Here is a 15,284-nt window from a genome sequence, read left to right as displayed (position 1 = left end):
GCCAGCACTGAACAAGAGACCAGACAACTTCACCTCACCTCCCAGCTGCCTTTGTAGAACCACAGAAAGGGTTGGAAGTGATCTCCAAAGGGCATCCAGACCAACCCCTCTGCACCCAGCAGCGACATCCTCCACTACAGCAGCTTGCTCACAGCCTTGGCCAGCCTCATCTTAAACAACTACAGGCATGGGGCCTCAACCACCTCCCTGGGGAACCTGTTGCAGGGTTCCAGCACCCTCCTGGTGCAGAACTTGTTCCTCACATCCAGTCTCAGTCTGCTCTGCTCTCATCTCAAACCACTGCCCTCATTCTGTCCCTGCAGGCCTTTGCATACAGTCCCTCTGTAGCCTTCTTGTAGCCCCTTCAGGCCCTGGCAGGCTGCTCTTAGGTCTGCCTGGAGCCTTCTCTCCTCCAGGCTGAACACCCCCAGCTGCCTCAGCCTGCCCAGGAAAACTAAAGAAAAGCCAACTGCAGCTCTCCCTGCTTGGGTCAGCCATGATTTACGCATGACCCCACTCCAGCTCAAACTCCCAGTGACACTCAGAAAGACCAAAGTGCATTTCCAAGGCCACAGTGATTCACTGGTCACACTTCTGGCTTTCCACCAGAGCCAGGCCTGACTCCCAGGCAGGAGTCTGTTTTCCAAGATCAAATTCCAGACAAATGCATTTCTCACGTGGTGAGCATGAATGTGCTGAAAACGAGAACGCAGGAATGGCTTAGTCCAAGGCACATCCCCTTGACTCCACAGAACTCCACTGGGGAATTCTGCTGTATTTTCAATCCGACATCATCCTCCCTGCCCTCTGGCAAAGCCTTCCCAGCTCTTCAAGCGAGTCTTGTTTAGTCATCACTCACCAAGCTCCTCTGGAAAGCACAAGTGCTTTTTCCAGAGCAAAACCACACCTTCCCCTTCTGCAAGCTGCTCAGGCAGTACTCTGGAAGTCCAGGGGCTGGCCACTTGCTGCAGGGCTTCAGCACCCTCATGCCCAACACATATGTACACCACCACCAGAGAATGGGTTGGAAGGGACCTCCAAAGGGCAGCCACTCAAACCCCCTGCACTCAGCAGGAACACCTTCCACTAGAGGTGGCTGCTCACAGCCTTGGCCAGCCTCACCTTGAACACCTCTAGGCATGGGGCCTCAATCACCTCTCTGGGCAACCTGTTGCAGAGTTCCAGCACCCACCTAGTGCAGAACTTGTTCCTCACATTCAAACTCAACTTGCTCAATCTCCTTTCAAACCAGTGGGATTTGGTCAACTTCTGTCTTTCTAGGAGATCTCAGCTGGTCAAGACAATCCCTTCTGAACAGGGCAGCCACATCTTACTGAAACATTGCATGAGAAATGCCTCAGGGCGTGCAGCTCTGCTTCTGGAGTCTGGAGCTCCTTGGGTAAAAGAGCAGCAGCCAGAGCCATGCTGTTTGCTCCTGGACAGGAAAGCTGCTCATGAGATGGAATCTGCCCAAGCAGGGCACGGTCAGCTGCAATAGCTGCACAGTCACTAAACAGCAAGGAGAGGCTGTGCAGCTCATTGTCTCTGCAGGACTTTTCTCTGCCTCTCTAAGTGGCTACCAGATCTGGTTACTTATTCTCAGGGGTGTGGAAGGCAGAGACTGGGCTGCACTTTCATCAGAACACAAGAAAAGGTAGGGGCAAACACCTCAGTTCAGGCTGTGACCAGAATGAGTTGGGTAGACAGCAAAGGGCAGTACTGGAGAGCAGTTCTGGGGAGAAAGACGTCAGATTGCTTGCAGACAAGCTCCCCAAGAGGCAGCAAGGTGCCCTCACAAACAGAAAGGTCAATGGTTTCTGGGATGCACAGAGAAGAGTGTGAGCAGCAGGTCAGAGGAGGATCTCCTCCCCCTCTACTCTGCCCTGGTGAGGCTGCAACAGAACGGAGTTAAGTTCTGGGCTCCCCAGTTCAAGAGGGACAGGGAACTACTGAAGAGAATCCAGTGGAGGCTGCAGATATGCCTGGAGGATTCTTCAAAGGTTGATGGCCCTGGGGCTCTTCAGCCTGGAGAAGAGCAGCCCCCTCCCAGGAGATCTGATCAGTGCTCAGCAAGAGCTAAAGGGCCTGTGGGGAGCAAGAGGATGGGGCCAGGCTCTTCTCAGTGCTGTGCAGTAACAGGACAAAGAGCAGTGGACACAAACTGGAATCCAGGAAGTTTCACTTAAACATGAGGAAGATCTTTGAGGGTGCTAAAGCCCTGGAGTGAGGTGCCCAGAGAGGCTGTAGAGTCTCCTTCTCTGGAGACTATCCAAACCTGGACATGTTCCTCTGTAGAGTCTCCTTCTCTGGAGACTATCCAAACCTGGACATGTTCCTCTGTAGAGTCTCCTTCTCTGGAGACTATCCAAACCTGGACATGTTCCTCTGTAGAGTCTCCTTCTCTGGAGACTATCCAAACCTGGACATGTTCCTCTGTAGAGTCTCCTTCTCTGGAGACTATCCAAACCTGGACATGTTCCTCTGCAGCCTGCTCTGGGTAACCCTTCCTTAGCAGGGGGGTTGGACTGAGGTCCCCTCCAGCCCCTAGCATTTGTGATTTATCAGTCAATCCTGTCCATTTTAACCGAGGGACTTACCAAGGGGGAAATATGGTTCCAAAAGGTCTCTTACTGCACTTGCAGCTCCTGAGCTTCCTGTGTAGCAGGCTCAGCTCCTGCACGGGGGCAAACTCCAGGACAGTTGTTTTTTTCCCGAAGCAGTGAACAGCAGCAAATCTAAAGGCTGCCTTCTGAAATCTGCCTCACATCAGAGAGGGCAGGACAAGGTAGTCTGCAAGTCCTCATCCGAGGTTTTCAAGCATGTGACATTAGTTTGAAGGTGGTGCAGTCCTCAGTGTAATCCTCCTTCCTCATGCAGGCTGTAGGGCATTGCACAGCTCTCACTCACAAGAGCTTCTCCCATGGCAGATCAACTGCAACAACTTTCAGTGGGTTTGGGAGCTTTTAATACACACAGTTGTTCCAAAGTCATCTCTTCTGAGGAAGCTGGATGTAATTAAATCAGCCTGAATGCACCTGAAGCATCAGTCTGCAAATGAAAACCTAACCAGCCTACCTTTGTTCTGCAAGAGTTTCAGTTTCTCAGATGAAAGGTTTTACAGCACAGGAAAAGATTCTTCAGGTCATTGAGGAAAGTCAGGCTGCTAATTGCAGAGTGTGGGTTTCATTTAGCAGCTTCTGAACAGCCTCTTTAAATCTCAGCCACAACTCCATCTAAGTGCTTCTTACAGAAACGAGATTTCCCACAGGCTCTCCCACAAATCCTCCACCCCCGAGAGCACGGAGTAAAAACTGCTGCAAGTGAACACCAGAGGGAGCAGGAAACATTCGGGTGGGTAGTTCTGAACTGGGACAGGGAACAACGCGATGATAAGATCGAAAATAGCCCCACAGAAAAGGACTTGGGGTGCTGGTGGAAGAGAAGCTGGACAGGAGCCAGCAAACGTGCACTGGCAACCCAGAAGGCAAATGGAAGCCCGGATTGCATCCAAAGCAGCATGGCAGAGATGCAGAGAGGGGATCCTGCTCCTCTGCTCTGCCAGGACCTCACCTGCAGGGCTGTATCCAGCTCTAGAGCCCTCAACACGGGAAGGACATGGACCTGATGGAGAGGCTCCAGAAGAGGCCACAAAGATGATCAGGGGCTGGAGCAGCTCTGCTAGGAGGATAGGCTGAGGGAGCTGGGGGTGTTCACCCTGGAGGAGAGAAGGCTCCAGGCAGACCCGAGAGCAGCCTGCCAGGACCTCAAGGAGCTACAAGAAGGCTGCAGAGAGACTGTTGGCAAAGGCCTGCAGGGACAGGACAAGTGCAATAGTTTGCAATGAGAGCAGAGCAGATTGAGATTGGACGAGGAACAAGTTCTGCACCAGGAGGCTGCTGCGAGGCTACAACAGGCTGTCCAGGGAGGTGGTTGAGGCCCCATGCCTGAAGCTGTTCAAGGTGAGGCTGGACAAGGCTGTGAGCAAGCTGCTGTAGTAGAGGATGTCCCTGCTGAGTGCAGGGGGGTTGGACAGGATGCCCTTTGGAGGTCCCTTCCAACCCAAAGCTTTCTGTGATTATAGAGTCTATGTTGAACCACCAAGGGAGTTTCTCTTGAACTTGGGTGGCTGTCTTCTTCTTCTTGAACCCAGTGATAGTAGGGAGAAGATGATGAAATGATCTTTCCACTGCCTGAGTCCCAGCTGTTCCTGCAGAGGCCAGCCCGTACTAGCCGGTGCAGCAGGAGGTTGGCAGCACATTACTGCAGATGGAGCTGATGCCCCCTTGCTCAGCTCTACACTCTGCAATCACACAGCACTTGGCACTGACTCAAAAAACAGCTTTACCTTCTTGTTTTTCTTGAATGAGCAACAGCAGCTCAGGTGGGAACACGAACACGTGAGAGGCAGAAGATCTTAAAAGAAAAACACAGCACCCCAAGGCCATCCTTGCATGGGATTTTTCCTAGCCCTCAGCTTTAGATGGGCACAGCTGCTTTGCTGGGTGCCATCAGGTGCTCATAGCTGGACACACAAGCGTGGCGTGGAAGAAACAGCTCTCAGACAAACCAGAAAGGGCAATGCAGAGCTCTGAGTATTTGGTATCTCTGCTTCTGGCTGCTGTCACGCCAGGCACTTAGCAGGGATGATGTGCCATGCTCTCAATCTGCTCCATCTGCTGCTCATTACCTGACAAAGGCAGCAACATGCCATCTCCCTACTGGCTGTGGCTCATTAGCTGACAAAAGCCATCTTCAGCCCTCACACTGCTCCTTCTGGAGTAATCTAATAGAAAGATGCTCTTTCTAATAGAAAGAGCAAAGAAAAGAGCAAGCAAAGATGACAGAGTGAACACTGAGCTTAGCTAAGAACACCACCAGTGTACTCTTCAGTCTCGAGGAGAGCACCCTGACAGAAGGGTCCTGCAGACATGGGTCTTGGCCCCAAGGACTACCTTGGCAGGTAGGTATTAGAGGTCAGCACCAAAGGCAAGCCATTACCTCGGTGGCTTTGAACATGCAAGCACACATTTCTGGGCTCTTTCCATTCAGACTCTCCTATTTTGTACCACTTTGGATCTCTCCCATAGAATCATAGAATCAACCAGGTTGGAAGAGACCTCCAAGATCATCGAGCCCAACCTATCACCCAGCCCTATCCAGTCAACCAGACCATGGCACTAAGTGCCTCATCCAGGCTTTGCTTGAAGACCCCCAGGGACGGTGCCTCCACCACCTCCCTGGGCAGCCCATTCCAATGGGAAATCACTCTCTCTGTGAAGAACTTCTTCCTAACATCCAGCCTATACCTACCCTGGCACAACTTGAGACTGTGTCCCCTTGTTCTATTGCTGGTTGCCTGGGAGAAGAGCCCAACCCCCACCTGGCTACAATGCCCCTTCAGGTAGTTGTAGACAGTAATAAGATCACCCCTGAGCCTCCTCTTCTCCAGGCTAAACAGGCCCAGCTCCCTCAGCCTCTCCTCATAGGATTTGTGCTCCAGGCCCCTCACCAGCTTCGTTGCCCTTCTCTGGACATGTTCCAGCACCTCAACATCTTTCTTGAATTGAGGGGCCCGGAACTGGACACAGCACTCAAGGTGTGGCCTGAGCAGTGCTGAGCACAGGGGCAGAATAACCTCCCTTGTCCTACTGGCCACACTGTTCCTGATGCAGGCCAGGATGCCATTGGCTCTCTTGGCCACCTGGGCACACTGCTGGCTCAGCTTCAGCTTACTATCTATCAGTACCCCCAGGTCCCTTTCCTCCTGGCTGCTCTCCAGCCACTCAGTCCCCAGCCTGTAGTGCTGCTTGGGGTTATTGTGGCCGAAGTGCAGAACCCTGCACTTGGCCTTGTTAAATCTCATCCCATTGGCCTCTGCCCACCCATCCAGCCTGTCCAGGTCCCTCTGCAGGGCTCTCCTACCTTCCAACAGATCAACACCTGCTCCTAGCTTGGTGTCATCTGCAAACTTACTGATGCTGGACTCAATGCCCTCGTCCAGATCATCAATAAAGATATTGAACAGGACTGGGCCCAGCACTGATCCTTGGGGAACACCACTTGTGACTGGCTGCCAACTGGATGTGGCACCATTCACCACCACTCTCTGAGCTCTCCCATCCAGCCAGTTCTTGATCCAGCACAGAGTGAATCTGTCCAAACCATGAGCTGCCAGCTTGGCAAGGAGCTTCTTGTGGCAGACAGTGTCAAAGACTTTGCTGAAGTCCAAGTAGACTCCATCCACAGCCTGCCCCACATTCACCAGGCGGGTAACCTGATCATAAAAGGAGATCAGGTTGGTGAGGCAGGACTTGCCCTTCCTAAACCCATGCTGGCTGGGCCTGATCCCTTGGCTATCCTGTAGGTGCTTTGTGATGGCACCCAAGATGACCTGTTCCATGACCTTGCCTGGCACTGAGGTCAGGCTCACAGGTCTGTAGTTTTCTGGCTCCTCCTTACGACCCTTCTTGTGTATGGGAATCACATTGGCCATGTGACAACAGAGAAGAGAGTGGCTGACAGCATGCAGCTCCCACCCTGACCAGCTCAAGCACTGACCTCAGGCATGTCTGGTGTACAACCAGAGCTGGATTCAGAGGCCTCAGAAAGTCCTCATGGTAAATATGTAATCCATTAGAATCACAGAGTGGTTTTAGGTTGGACAAGACCTTTAAGCCCAGCCCTAAATCTACTAAGTCTGATGCTAAATCCTGTCCCCCGGCACCACAGCATCACAAACCACCTGCTAAAGACCAGTGCTAGGAGTTCAAAGGCCACTCACACGCAGAAGCAGCCTGCCTGACAGGCACTGGGCTACACAGGCTGCTGCGCAATCCGGCAGGTGAGAGCCAGCAGAGCCAGCAGGACTCAACTACAGAAGGCTTCTCCATGCTGGGAGAGTCAATGACAACAGCAGATTACTCAAGCTAGAGAGAGCTGCAAATACAAGCCAGAAGCACTGCTATGGGCATTTTTTCCTTCAGGTTCACTTACTGGCTTGGAGGAAAACCCAAGGGATGTTCTGAGAAGAAACAGTTCTTATTACAGCAAGCAGAAGTCACTGGGTTAGCTTCTTCCCTCCATCAACCTTCCTCTTCAGATAAAATCGGGTAGAGCTCCTCTGCCATCGCATTGCCAAGCCAGCAGGCATGAGCAGGAGAAACTTCAGTGCACTGAGCAGCACCCAGGGTGGAGTGCCGAGGTGCTCACAGGCCAGAGCACCGAGGGAGCAGCTCAGTGACAGATGGTACGGATGCTGCAAGCTTGGGAGAGGAAGGGAAAGCCCTCAAGCAAAGGGAGATGGTTAAATGAGATGGGCTTGCAAAGAGCAGATAGGAAAGGGACAAAATAAAGAGGGGAAAAGGCAAGACTTGAACGGACAAGCAGCAGGTAATCTGTTTGGCATCTTATTTCCTCCTCACCCCCAGAGCAGCACTTCTCATTCACTGCCCACAGAAAGCAAAAAGCAGGCCACGAGCTGTAAGCTCCTCTGACTGAAGTGGGAGTGACAGCCACAGGACTGATCAGACGCTGCAGGACATCCACATTCAACAGAAGGCAATCCAAGAGAGGAAGACTGCAGACAGCCAGAGGCACAGAACCAGATTCTCCTCAGCCCACCTCTCCAGCCCAGACAGTTCCTTCTGCACGGATACTGTCCTTCAGACTTAACAACACCACTACTTAGCTTGGTGTCACCCTGCTGAGGGTGCCTTCATCTCTCCTCACTCCTTTTAAGAACTATACCCTGCTCAGTTAAAGCTGCCTTTTGCTGACACAGACTGTAAAATACTCATTGCTTAACAGTAGAACCACAGAGTGCCACACTGGAAGGGACCCCCAAGGATCATTTTTCTAGGTGGTAGTGCAGCTGAACTGAGCTGGCCCAGCACCCTGTTCAAGCTGAGTTTCAAACTGTCCAGTGGAGGAAACTCCACTGCTTCTCAAGGGAGATGATTCCAGTGTCCAGCTGTGCTCATGGGGAAGTATTTTCTTCTGCAGTCCCATGGGAACCTGCCCAGCAGTAACTTGTCCCCATCACCCCTTGTCTTTGCCAAAGGTCTCCTTGGAATAAGGCTGTCTCCATCCTCCTGGTAGCCACCATTTATGTCCTGGCCCATGCCAGTAAGGTCTGCCCTGAGCCTTCTCTTCCCCAGGCTGAACAAGCCCAGCTGTCTCAGCCTCTCCTCACAGGGCAGGGCTGCCAGCCCCCAATCACTCTTCCGGCCCTGCACATGGCTCTGGACACCTGTTCCCAGGTGCTCCATTAAAACTGGCCAGTCAGGGGAACGTTAAAGGGTTTCTACCAACGGCTGAATTAAGCAGCTGGCAACAGCTCTGCTCCTTACCCAGAACTCATGACAGGAGGCAGCAGCGGCCCTGGTGGCCCAAGCTGCCCCCGGCCCGTGCGGGAGGTGGCAGTGATGACTTACGGCACTCTCTCTCGTCGCTGTCGTCGAAGCAGTCGGGCAGCCCATCACACTGCCAGGCACCCGGGATGCAGCGCCCATTGCTGCACATGAAGTTCCCAGGAATGTTGCATTCGTTTGTGAAGTTGTTCCCAGGCAGCAGCTGGCTCTCTGTGACAGACAGAAATGGAGAGGGAAGTTGACAGGGGATCGCAGGAAAGGGCAGCACCAGCAGCCACTGAGCAAGCTGGTGGCCAGCGGCGAGATGGAGACGAGACAAAGGAGCGCTGAGCCAGGTTGCTTTGTCAGCAGGCTGCCAGTGTGCCAAGCACGGGGCCTGGCAGCACTTCAGCTTTCCTGAGGCATTCTTTTACTTCTTTCCCATTCAGGGGAGAGATTGGATCCTGCCCCTCTGCTGAGACCTCACCTGCAGGGATGTGGCCACCTATGGAGCCCTCAACACAGCAAGGACATGGACCTGATGGAAAGGGAGCAAAGGAAGGTCGTGAAGATGATCAGGAGGGCTGGAGCAGCTCTTCTAGGAGGACAGGGTGAAGGACCTGGGAGTCTGCCTGGAGCTGAAGGTATGCCTGGAGCCTTCTCTTCAGCCTGCAGGAGAGAAGGCTCCAGGCAGACCTAAGAGCAGCCTGCCAGGACCTGAAGGAGGCTACAAGAAGGCTGCTGAGGGACTGTTTGTGAAGGCCTACAGGGACAAGGTGAGGGCAATGGTTTGAGATGAGAGCAGAGCAGATTGAGATTGGATGTGAGGAACAAGTTCTGCACCAGGAGGGTGCTGGAACCCTGCAACAGGTTGCCCAGGGAGGTGGTTGAGGCCCCATGCCTGGAGGTGTTTAAGATGAGGCTGGCCAAGGCTGTGAGTAAGCAGCTGCAGTGGAGGATGTCCCTGTTGAGTGTAGAGGGTTGGACTGGGTGCCCTTTGGAGGTCTCTTCCAACTCACATCAGTACATTGTGCTATGTTCCACCAGCAGGTGTTTGGGTTTGGTTGGCTGTGCTCTCTTTTCTGAAGCCAGTGACTGAGCACATTCAGACCTGTAGCTGGTAAGTGATCCCCAAACCCAAGTCACCTCTCTCCAGCAGCTCTAGAGGGTGAAGCTGCCAGCATTACACAATCTCCTGTTAGCAAACAACTCCCAGTATGCCAGCAGCACCTCTGCCTGCAGCTGGAGAGAAGCTCCATCAGGGTTGCACAAGGGCAGCATCAGGCCAGGGTGAAGGAGATGAGGTCCCTGGGCATCCACTGCCATGGCAGGGCACAGCCAGTGTCATCTTCTCAGCTTTGCTAGAAAGCAGCAGGTCCTGACTCCTTTCTCTACACTTGCCCCAAAAAGCAGCTTTCAGGTCAGCAAGGCAGCATTGGAAGCTTTTCTGGGAGCTGCTGTTCCTGCTCTTAGAGAGAACTGACAGGTTCTCAGATGTGACACAAATGTCCTGGCCTAGACTAAAGCTCTGGTGTCAAAAGGAGTTAATTCTGAGTTTGACAGGACAAGGAGGAGTTACCAAGGCCTTTGCTCTCTCAGTACCTAAGCACCCCTTTAGGCAGCAGCAGCACAAAGGCACCATTCTCAGATCGCTATTCCTCTGAGATAACTTCTCCAACTCACACCTTCATCTCTGATTCAAACTGCTCCACTTCCACATGCCAGCTGCACCCAGCCAGAAGGAGAAATGCTGTTGTCAGCACCAAAGTCAGACCTGTTGTAGATTTGGGCAAGTTGCCAGATAAAAACTGCCACCAGACCTCACAGCTACCTGCACAATCTCCACAACTCTCTGCTTCCCCCGCAGCATTCCTGTGTTTCTGAGGAGCCATCCTCAGGGGAAGTACTTCAAGCACTGCACCATCTCCTGTGCAGAACAGCCACGACTCAGCTCCTGTCACACCTGCTGCTGCCACCTTGGGTGAAGAGCTTTGGCCATGGCCTGCACATTTCTGGAAGAAAAAATACTTTTCTAAAATTGACCAAGACAAATCATGTCAGCAAATTTGAGAGCTCCAGAAACAAAAACATCACAAGCCAAGAAACAACCCACCCCAGCCCCTCAGCAGCCACCAAGCCTCTGCTGCTTTGAACAACTCCCTTAAAGGCTCCACTTCTACCCTGCTGAACAGAAGCAACATTCCAGCAATCACAGACTGGGTTGGGATGGAAGGGACCTCCAAAGGCCATCCAGTCAAAGCCTCTGCACTCAGCAGGGACATCCTCCACTACAGCAGCTTGCTCACAGTCTTGGCCAGCCTCACCTAGACCACCTCCACATATGGGGCATCAACCACCTCCCTGGGCAGCCTGTGGCAGTGTTCCAGCACCCTCCTGGTGCAGAACTTGTTCCTCACATCCAATCTCAATCTGCTCTGCTCTCATCTCATCCTGTCCCTGCAGGCCTTTGCAAACAGTCTGCTAAGGGTTAACCCCTCCCGGCGTGCAATGGTTAGCGCCGCCCCCCCAATCTTGTTTGGAACCCCTATGAAAGCAGAGGAACTTCATGTTTCTCTCTCTCTGCCCTGATTTGCCTGACTCCACCACCCTGTTCCAGTTGCTCCTGCTTTGCCACCTTGTCAGCAAGCCATGTGGTGGACCAATCACCTCCTGAGTCTACCTCCATCCATTGGGTTTTGTATATATTCTGCAGTTGTTTCCCTTCCCTATACCTTTTTGTAACTCCCCTTACCTTAAATACCTTTTATTTATTGTTAACGTTTTACTTTTAACTTCCAAATCAGAGCAAGACTATTCTTTGGGTGTTTTACACCTTTCCACTCTCTACTTCTTTTCTACCAAAGCAGGGAGAGGGGGAGGCATCCTATATAGATACTGTTCTGTTAGGCTTGGGACCCCTAGGAAGCTTAAACCAGGACACAGGCCCTCTGCAGCCTTCTTGTAGCCCCTTTGGGTCCCAGCAGGCTGCTCTTAGGTCTGCCTGAAGCCTTCTCTTTTCCAGGCTGAACACCCCCATCTCCCTCAGCCTGTCCCCCTAGCAGAGCGCTTCAGCCCCTGATCATCTTCATGGCCTCCTCTGAACCTTCTCCATCAGGTCCACGACCTTCCTGTGCTGAGCTGGACTTAGCCTTGCAGGTGAAGTCTCTGCAGAGCAAGGGGCAGGATCCCCTCTCTCCATCTCTGGCCATGCTGCTTTGGATGCAGCCCTTGGCCTTCTGGGCTGCCAGTGCTCATTGCTGGCTCATGTCCAACTACTCCCCCACCAGCACCCTAAGTCCTTTTCCTCTGCAGGACTGTTCTCAGTCTTATCACCCCCAGCCTGGATTGGTCTCTAGAGTTGCCCTGACCTATGTGCAGCACCTTGCACCTTGCCCTAATGAGCTCACATCTCCAGCCTGGATTGAGACCCCAAACAGATCCCAAATTTTATTTATAAAGACAGCTGTTTGTTTATAGGATTTCCTTTGCCATAGAATGAATCTCTCCTCAACATTCCTCTAAGACAAGCACATCTCCTTCAGCTCATCACCAAAGAGGAAACCAAACGCAGTGGCTGATCACGTTCCCTGCTGGCAGCCCCGTGGAAGCTTGGCTGCAGCAGGGAACACAGAACTCTGACACAACCTAATTTCAAAGCAACATTAATTGCTCTTCAAACTCCACCTGCAGCAGCTCCTAGAAGAGTTGCAGGGTACAGACACAAGCTGAGAGTCACAATCAGGATGTCCAGAAACCTCGGTGAGGTGAGTTACTCCATCTGCAAAAATGCCACTGATGGATAAAACACTGTCAAGAAATTACACATATGGAGCTGCTTCAAATCCAGCAGCATTTCCTCCCCTTGCCAAGTCCCTATGGCAGGTGAGCAACCCTCAGTGCAGCCAAAGAAACACAGAACACAGCTGCTTGGGTTGGACAAGCCCTGTGCTAACCCACGGCCTTCAGCACTGCATCTCCCTCTCTGAAACACTTCCAGACTCAGCTGCCTCCCGGGGCAGCCTGTGTCAGTCTTTGAGAACCCTTCCAGTGAAGAAGTTTCTTCTGTTGTCAAACCTGAACCTCCCCTGGAGCAACTTGAGGACATCTCCTCTCCTCCTATCATTTGTCATCAGGAAGATCAACCCCCACTGGCTCCAGTCTTCCTTCAGGGAGCTGTAGAGAGCAATGAGACCTCCCCTCCGCCTCCTCTTCTCCAGACTAAACACTCCCAGTTCCCTCAGCTGCTCCTCCCCAGCCCTGTTCCAGACACTTCACCAGCAGCCCCAGGTCTTTCTCTGCCGGGCAGTCTCCACCGACTCTGCCCCAGGCCTGCAGCCTCCATGGGGTGGCTGTGACTGACTTAGCTGCCAGCACCCAGGAATGGGATGCTGCTGCCCCTCGGTAGCAGCAGCTTGCTGCACGACTAAGGGGGCCCCAGGCACACACATGAGAAGAAGCAGCATTATGGACATGCACAAGACAGCCATGGAAAGCACCAGATTACCTCACCCTGCCTGTTTAGCTAATAAGGTCCACACAGATGTCAGGTTTTCTGCAGCCAGCCTGCAACGCTGCCTGCTGGCAGGACCAGCAAGCCTTTCAGAGCAGCAGAGATGGCTTCCCAGGAGCTGACATGTTTACCCTGCAGGCTCTTTGACCCCCGCTGAATCCAGCCCAAAGAAGAGCCACGGGGATGTGCTCAGTTAAACACAGGAGAAAGGCGAGGAGGGGAAGGAAATGGTCCCTTCCCACTGCCACACTTTGCTCACTCGAAGCAGCAGAGCATCTGGGCTGCATAAAAAAAGGGGACTTGTGTTTCATTCCAAAGGGGACTAAACAAGGAAAGTCAATCTGCTGGAGCAGACACTTCCAAAAATGTCAGCCTCTGAATATTTAATACTCACTGGGGAAAATCAAACAAAGGAGAGGTCATCCTGAGCACTCCACGCAGCACTGAGCAAAGCAAGCCAAGGATCTCTGTCACAAAGCCCCTGAAAGCATGCCAGAGAACTGCAGGCCATGGAGCAGATCCCCTTGTAACATTGCTGCCTCCTCACCACAACATGGAAGCACTGAGAGCAGGCAGTGACCCTGCCCAAGGAGGTCTGGATCAAGAAGGACAGGCCCTGTGTGTGCTCCTCACCCTGATGAGCGTGATGCCAGGACCTCCAGTCAATCTGCAGAGAGGATGAAGTGTTGAGGACTCCAGAGAGGGACACAGCCCTGCAGGTGAGGTCTCAGCAGAGGGGCAGGATCCCCCTCTCCATCTCTGGCCACACTGCTTTGGCTGCAGCCCAAGCTGCCATTGGCCTTCTGGGCTGCCAATGCCCATTGCTGGCTCCTGTTCAGCTTCTCCCCCACCAGCACCCCCAGGTCCTTCTCTGCAGGGCTGCTCTCAATATCATTCATCCCCCAGCCTGGCTTGAGACCCAGGATTGCCCTAACCTAGGCACAGGACCCTGCACACTGCATTACTGAACCTCATTATTCTTAGCCTGTAAACTTCAGCTTAAGGAGTGCATGCAGCAGCTTCCCTGGCCCACAGGAGGATGCAGTAAGTAAGGTCACAGCAGAATTCAGTACACTTGGCTTAACACCCACAGCACTGAAACACGAGGCAGAGACCATTTATGGTTATGAGAGGACATCAGCATCCTGCAGCCACCCAGAGTCTGTGCCAACAAACTCCCTTGAGCTCTTCACGACATCTTCTCATTTGCAAAACAACACGAGGCACTAGTTCTGAAGAGGAATTCCTGGATGCAGAGCATGACAGCACCAAACAGGCAGGCCTGTGCCACTGGGGATAGGTTACTTTCCCTCTCTTAAATAAAGAGCTCTGCCATCACCCAATACCTTGTTTGCAGCTGCATGTTCAGCAGAGATCTCAAATCCCCATCAATGCTGCTCCCCAGCTCGCTTTGCTTTCCTGTGCAGCACTGCAGCCCTGGCCTGGAACAGCAACAGGGCAGGAATTGTCCCCCTGGACTCAGTATCTTAAGGTCATACACTGAGCCCTGGGTTAAGTTTTGGGGCCCTCAATGCAAGGACATTGAGGGGCTGGAGTACATCCAGACAAGGGCAGCCAAGCTGGCAAAGGGTGTGGAGAACATGGCTGGTGAGGAGCAGCTGAGGAACTTGGGGGTGTTTGGTCTGAAGAGAAGGAGACTGAGAGGAGACCTCATCGCTCTCTACAGCTCTCTGAAAGCAGGCTGGAGACAGTGGGGGTTGGTTTCTTCTGTCTAGTATCAGGTGATGGAATGAGAGGAAACAGCCTCAGGTTGCACCAGGGGAGGTTCAAGGTGGAGATTAGCAAAGGTCAGTGCGAGAGTGGTCAGGGACTGGCACAGGCTGCCCAGGGAGGAGGTGCAGGCCCCAGCCCTGGTGAAACGCGTGGCCGTGCTGGTGTTGGGCTGATGGTTGGACTGGATGATGTTAGAGCACCTTTCCAAGCCAAACAATTCTGTGATTCCAGTGCATGCCAGCAGAGAGGAAGAGCATTCTCCAGTACACATTCAGGCTGGCTTTGGGCAGCAGAGAATAAAACAAAGCTGTCTCTGACAACACCTAAGCCATCTGTCACAAGTTAAGGACACCTGCCAGGGATATGTGACAACTTAAATCCCCTTCAACAGTTTTAATCCCCATCATCCCCTGTCTTCATTTAGACTGCCTGATGAGTGCATTGCTCCAGCAACATGAGGAATTCTGAGGGTCATTGGTATGGGCAGACTGACAGCCCCACTACAGTGCACGTGCTCAAAGAGCTTCTTCACTGACACAGCAGGCAAGCCAGCCTGGACTCCAGGAGCTGCTCACTATTCAGGTTTCACTCCAGCTTCTTCACTTCCCCACCTGTGAGCAATACAATCTGATACATTCAACACCTTGCTTATAAAGGCCTGTGGGGATAGGACAAGGGGCAACAAGACCAAG

General features: G+C 52.8%; 1 protein-coding gene across 2 annotated transcripts in view; it reads right to left on the bottom strand.

The window, feature by feature from the left end:
- LDLRAD3 (low density lipoprotein receptor class A domain containing 3) overlaps positions 1-15,284 on the bottom strand; it is an 88,296-nt gene that overhangs the window by 49,399 nt on the left and 23,613 nt on the right. For both annotated transcript variants that reach the window (XM_064152347.1, XM_064152355.1), the window contains exon 2: positions 8,433-8,579. In XM_064152347.1, the coding sequence (XP_064008417.1) occupies positions 8,433-8,579 (147 nt within the window). The remainder of the gene's footprint in view (positions 1-8,432; positions 8,580-15,284) is intronic.

The sequence above is a fragment of the Pogoniulus pusillus genome, chromosome 1, assembly GCF_015220805.1.
Source record: "Pogoniulus pusillus isolate bPogPus1 chromosome 1, bPogPus1.pri, whole genome shotgun sequence".
In the NCBI taxonomy this organism is placed as follows: Eukaryota; Metazoa; Chordata; class Aves; order Piciformes; family Lybiidae; genus Pogoniulus; species Pogoniulus pusillus.
This window is presented reverse-complemented; position numbering and strand designations above follow the sequence as displayed.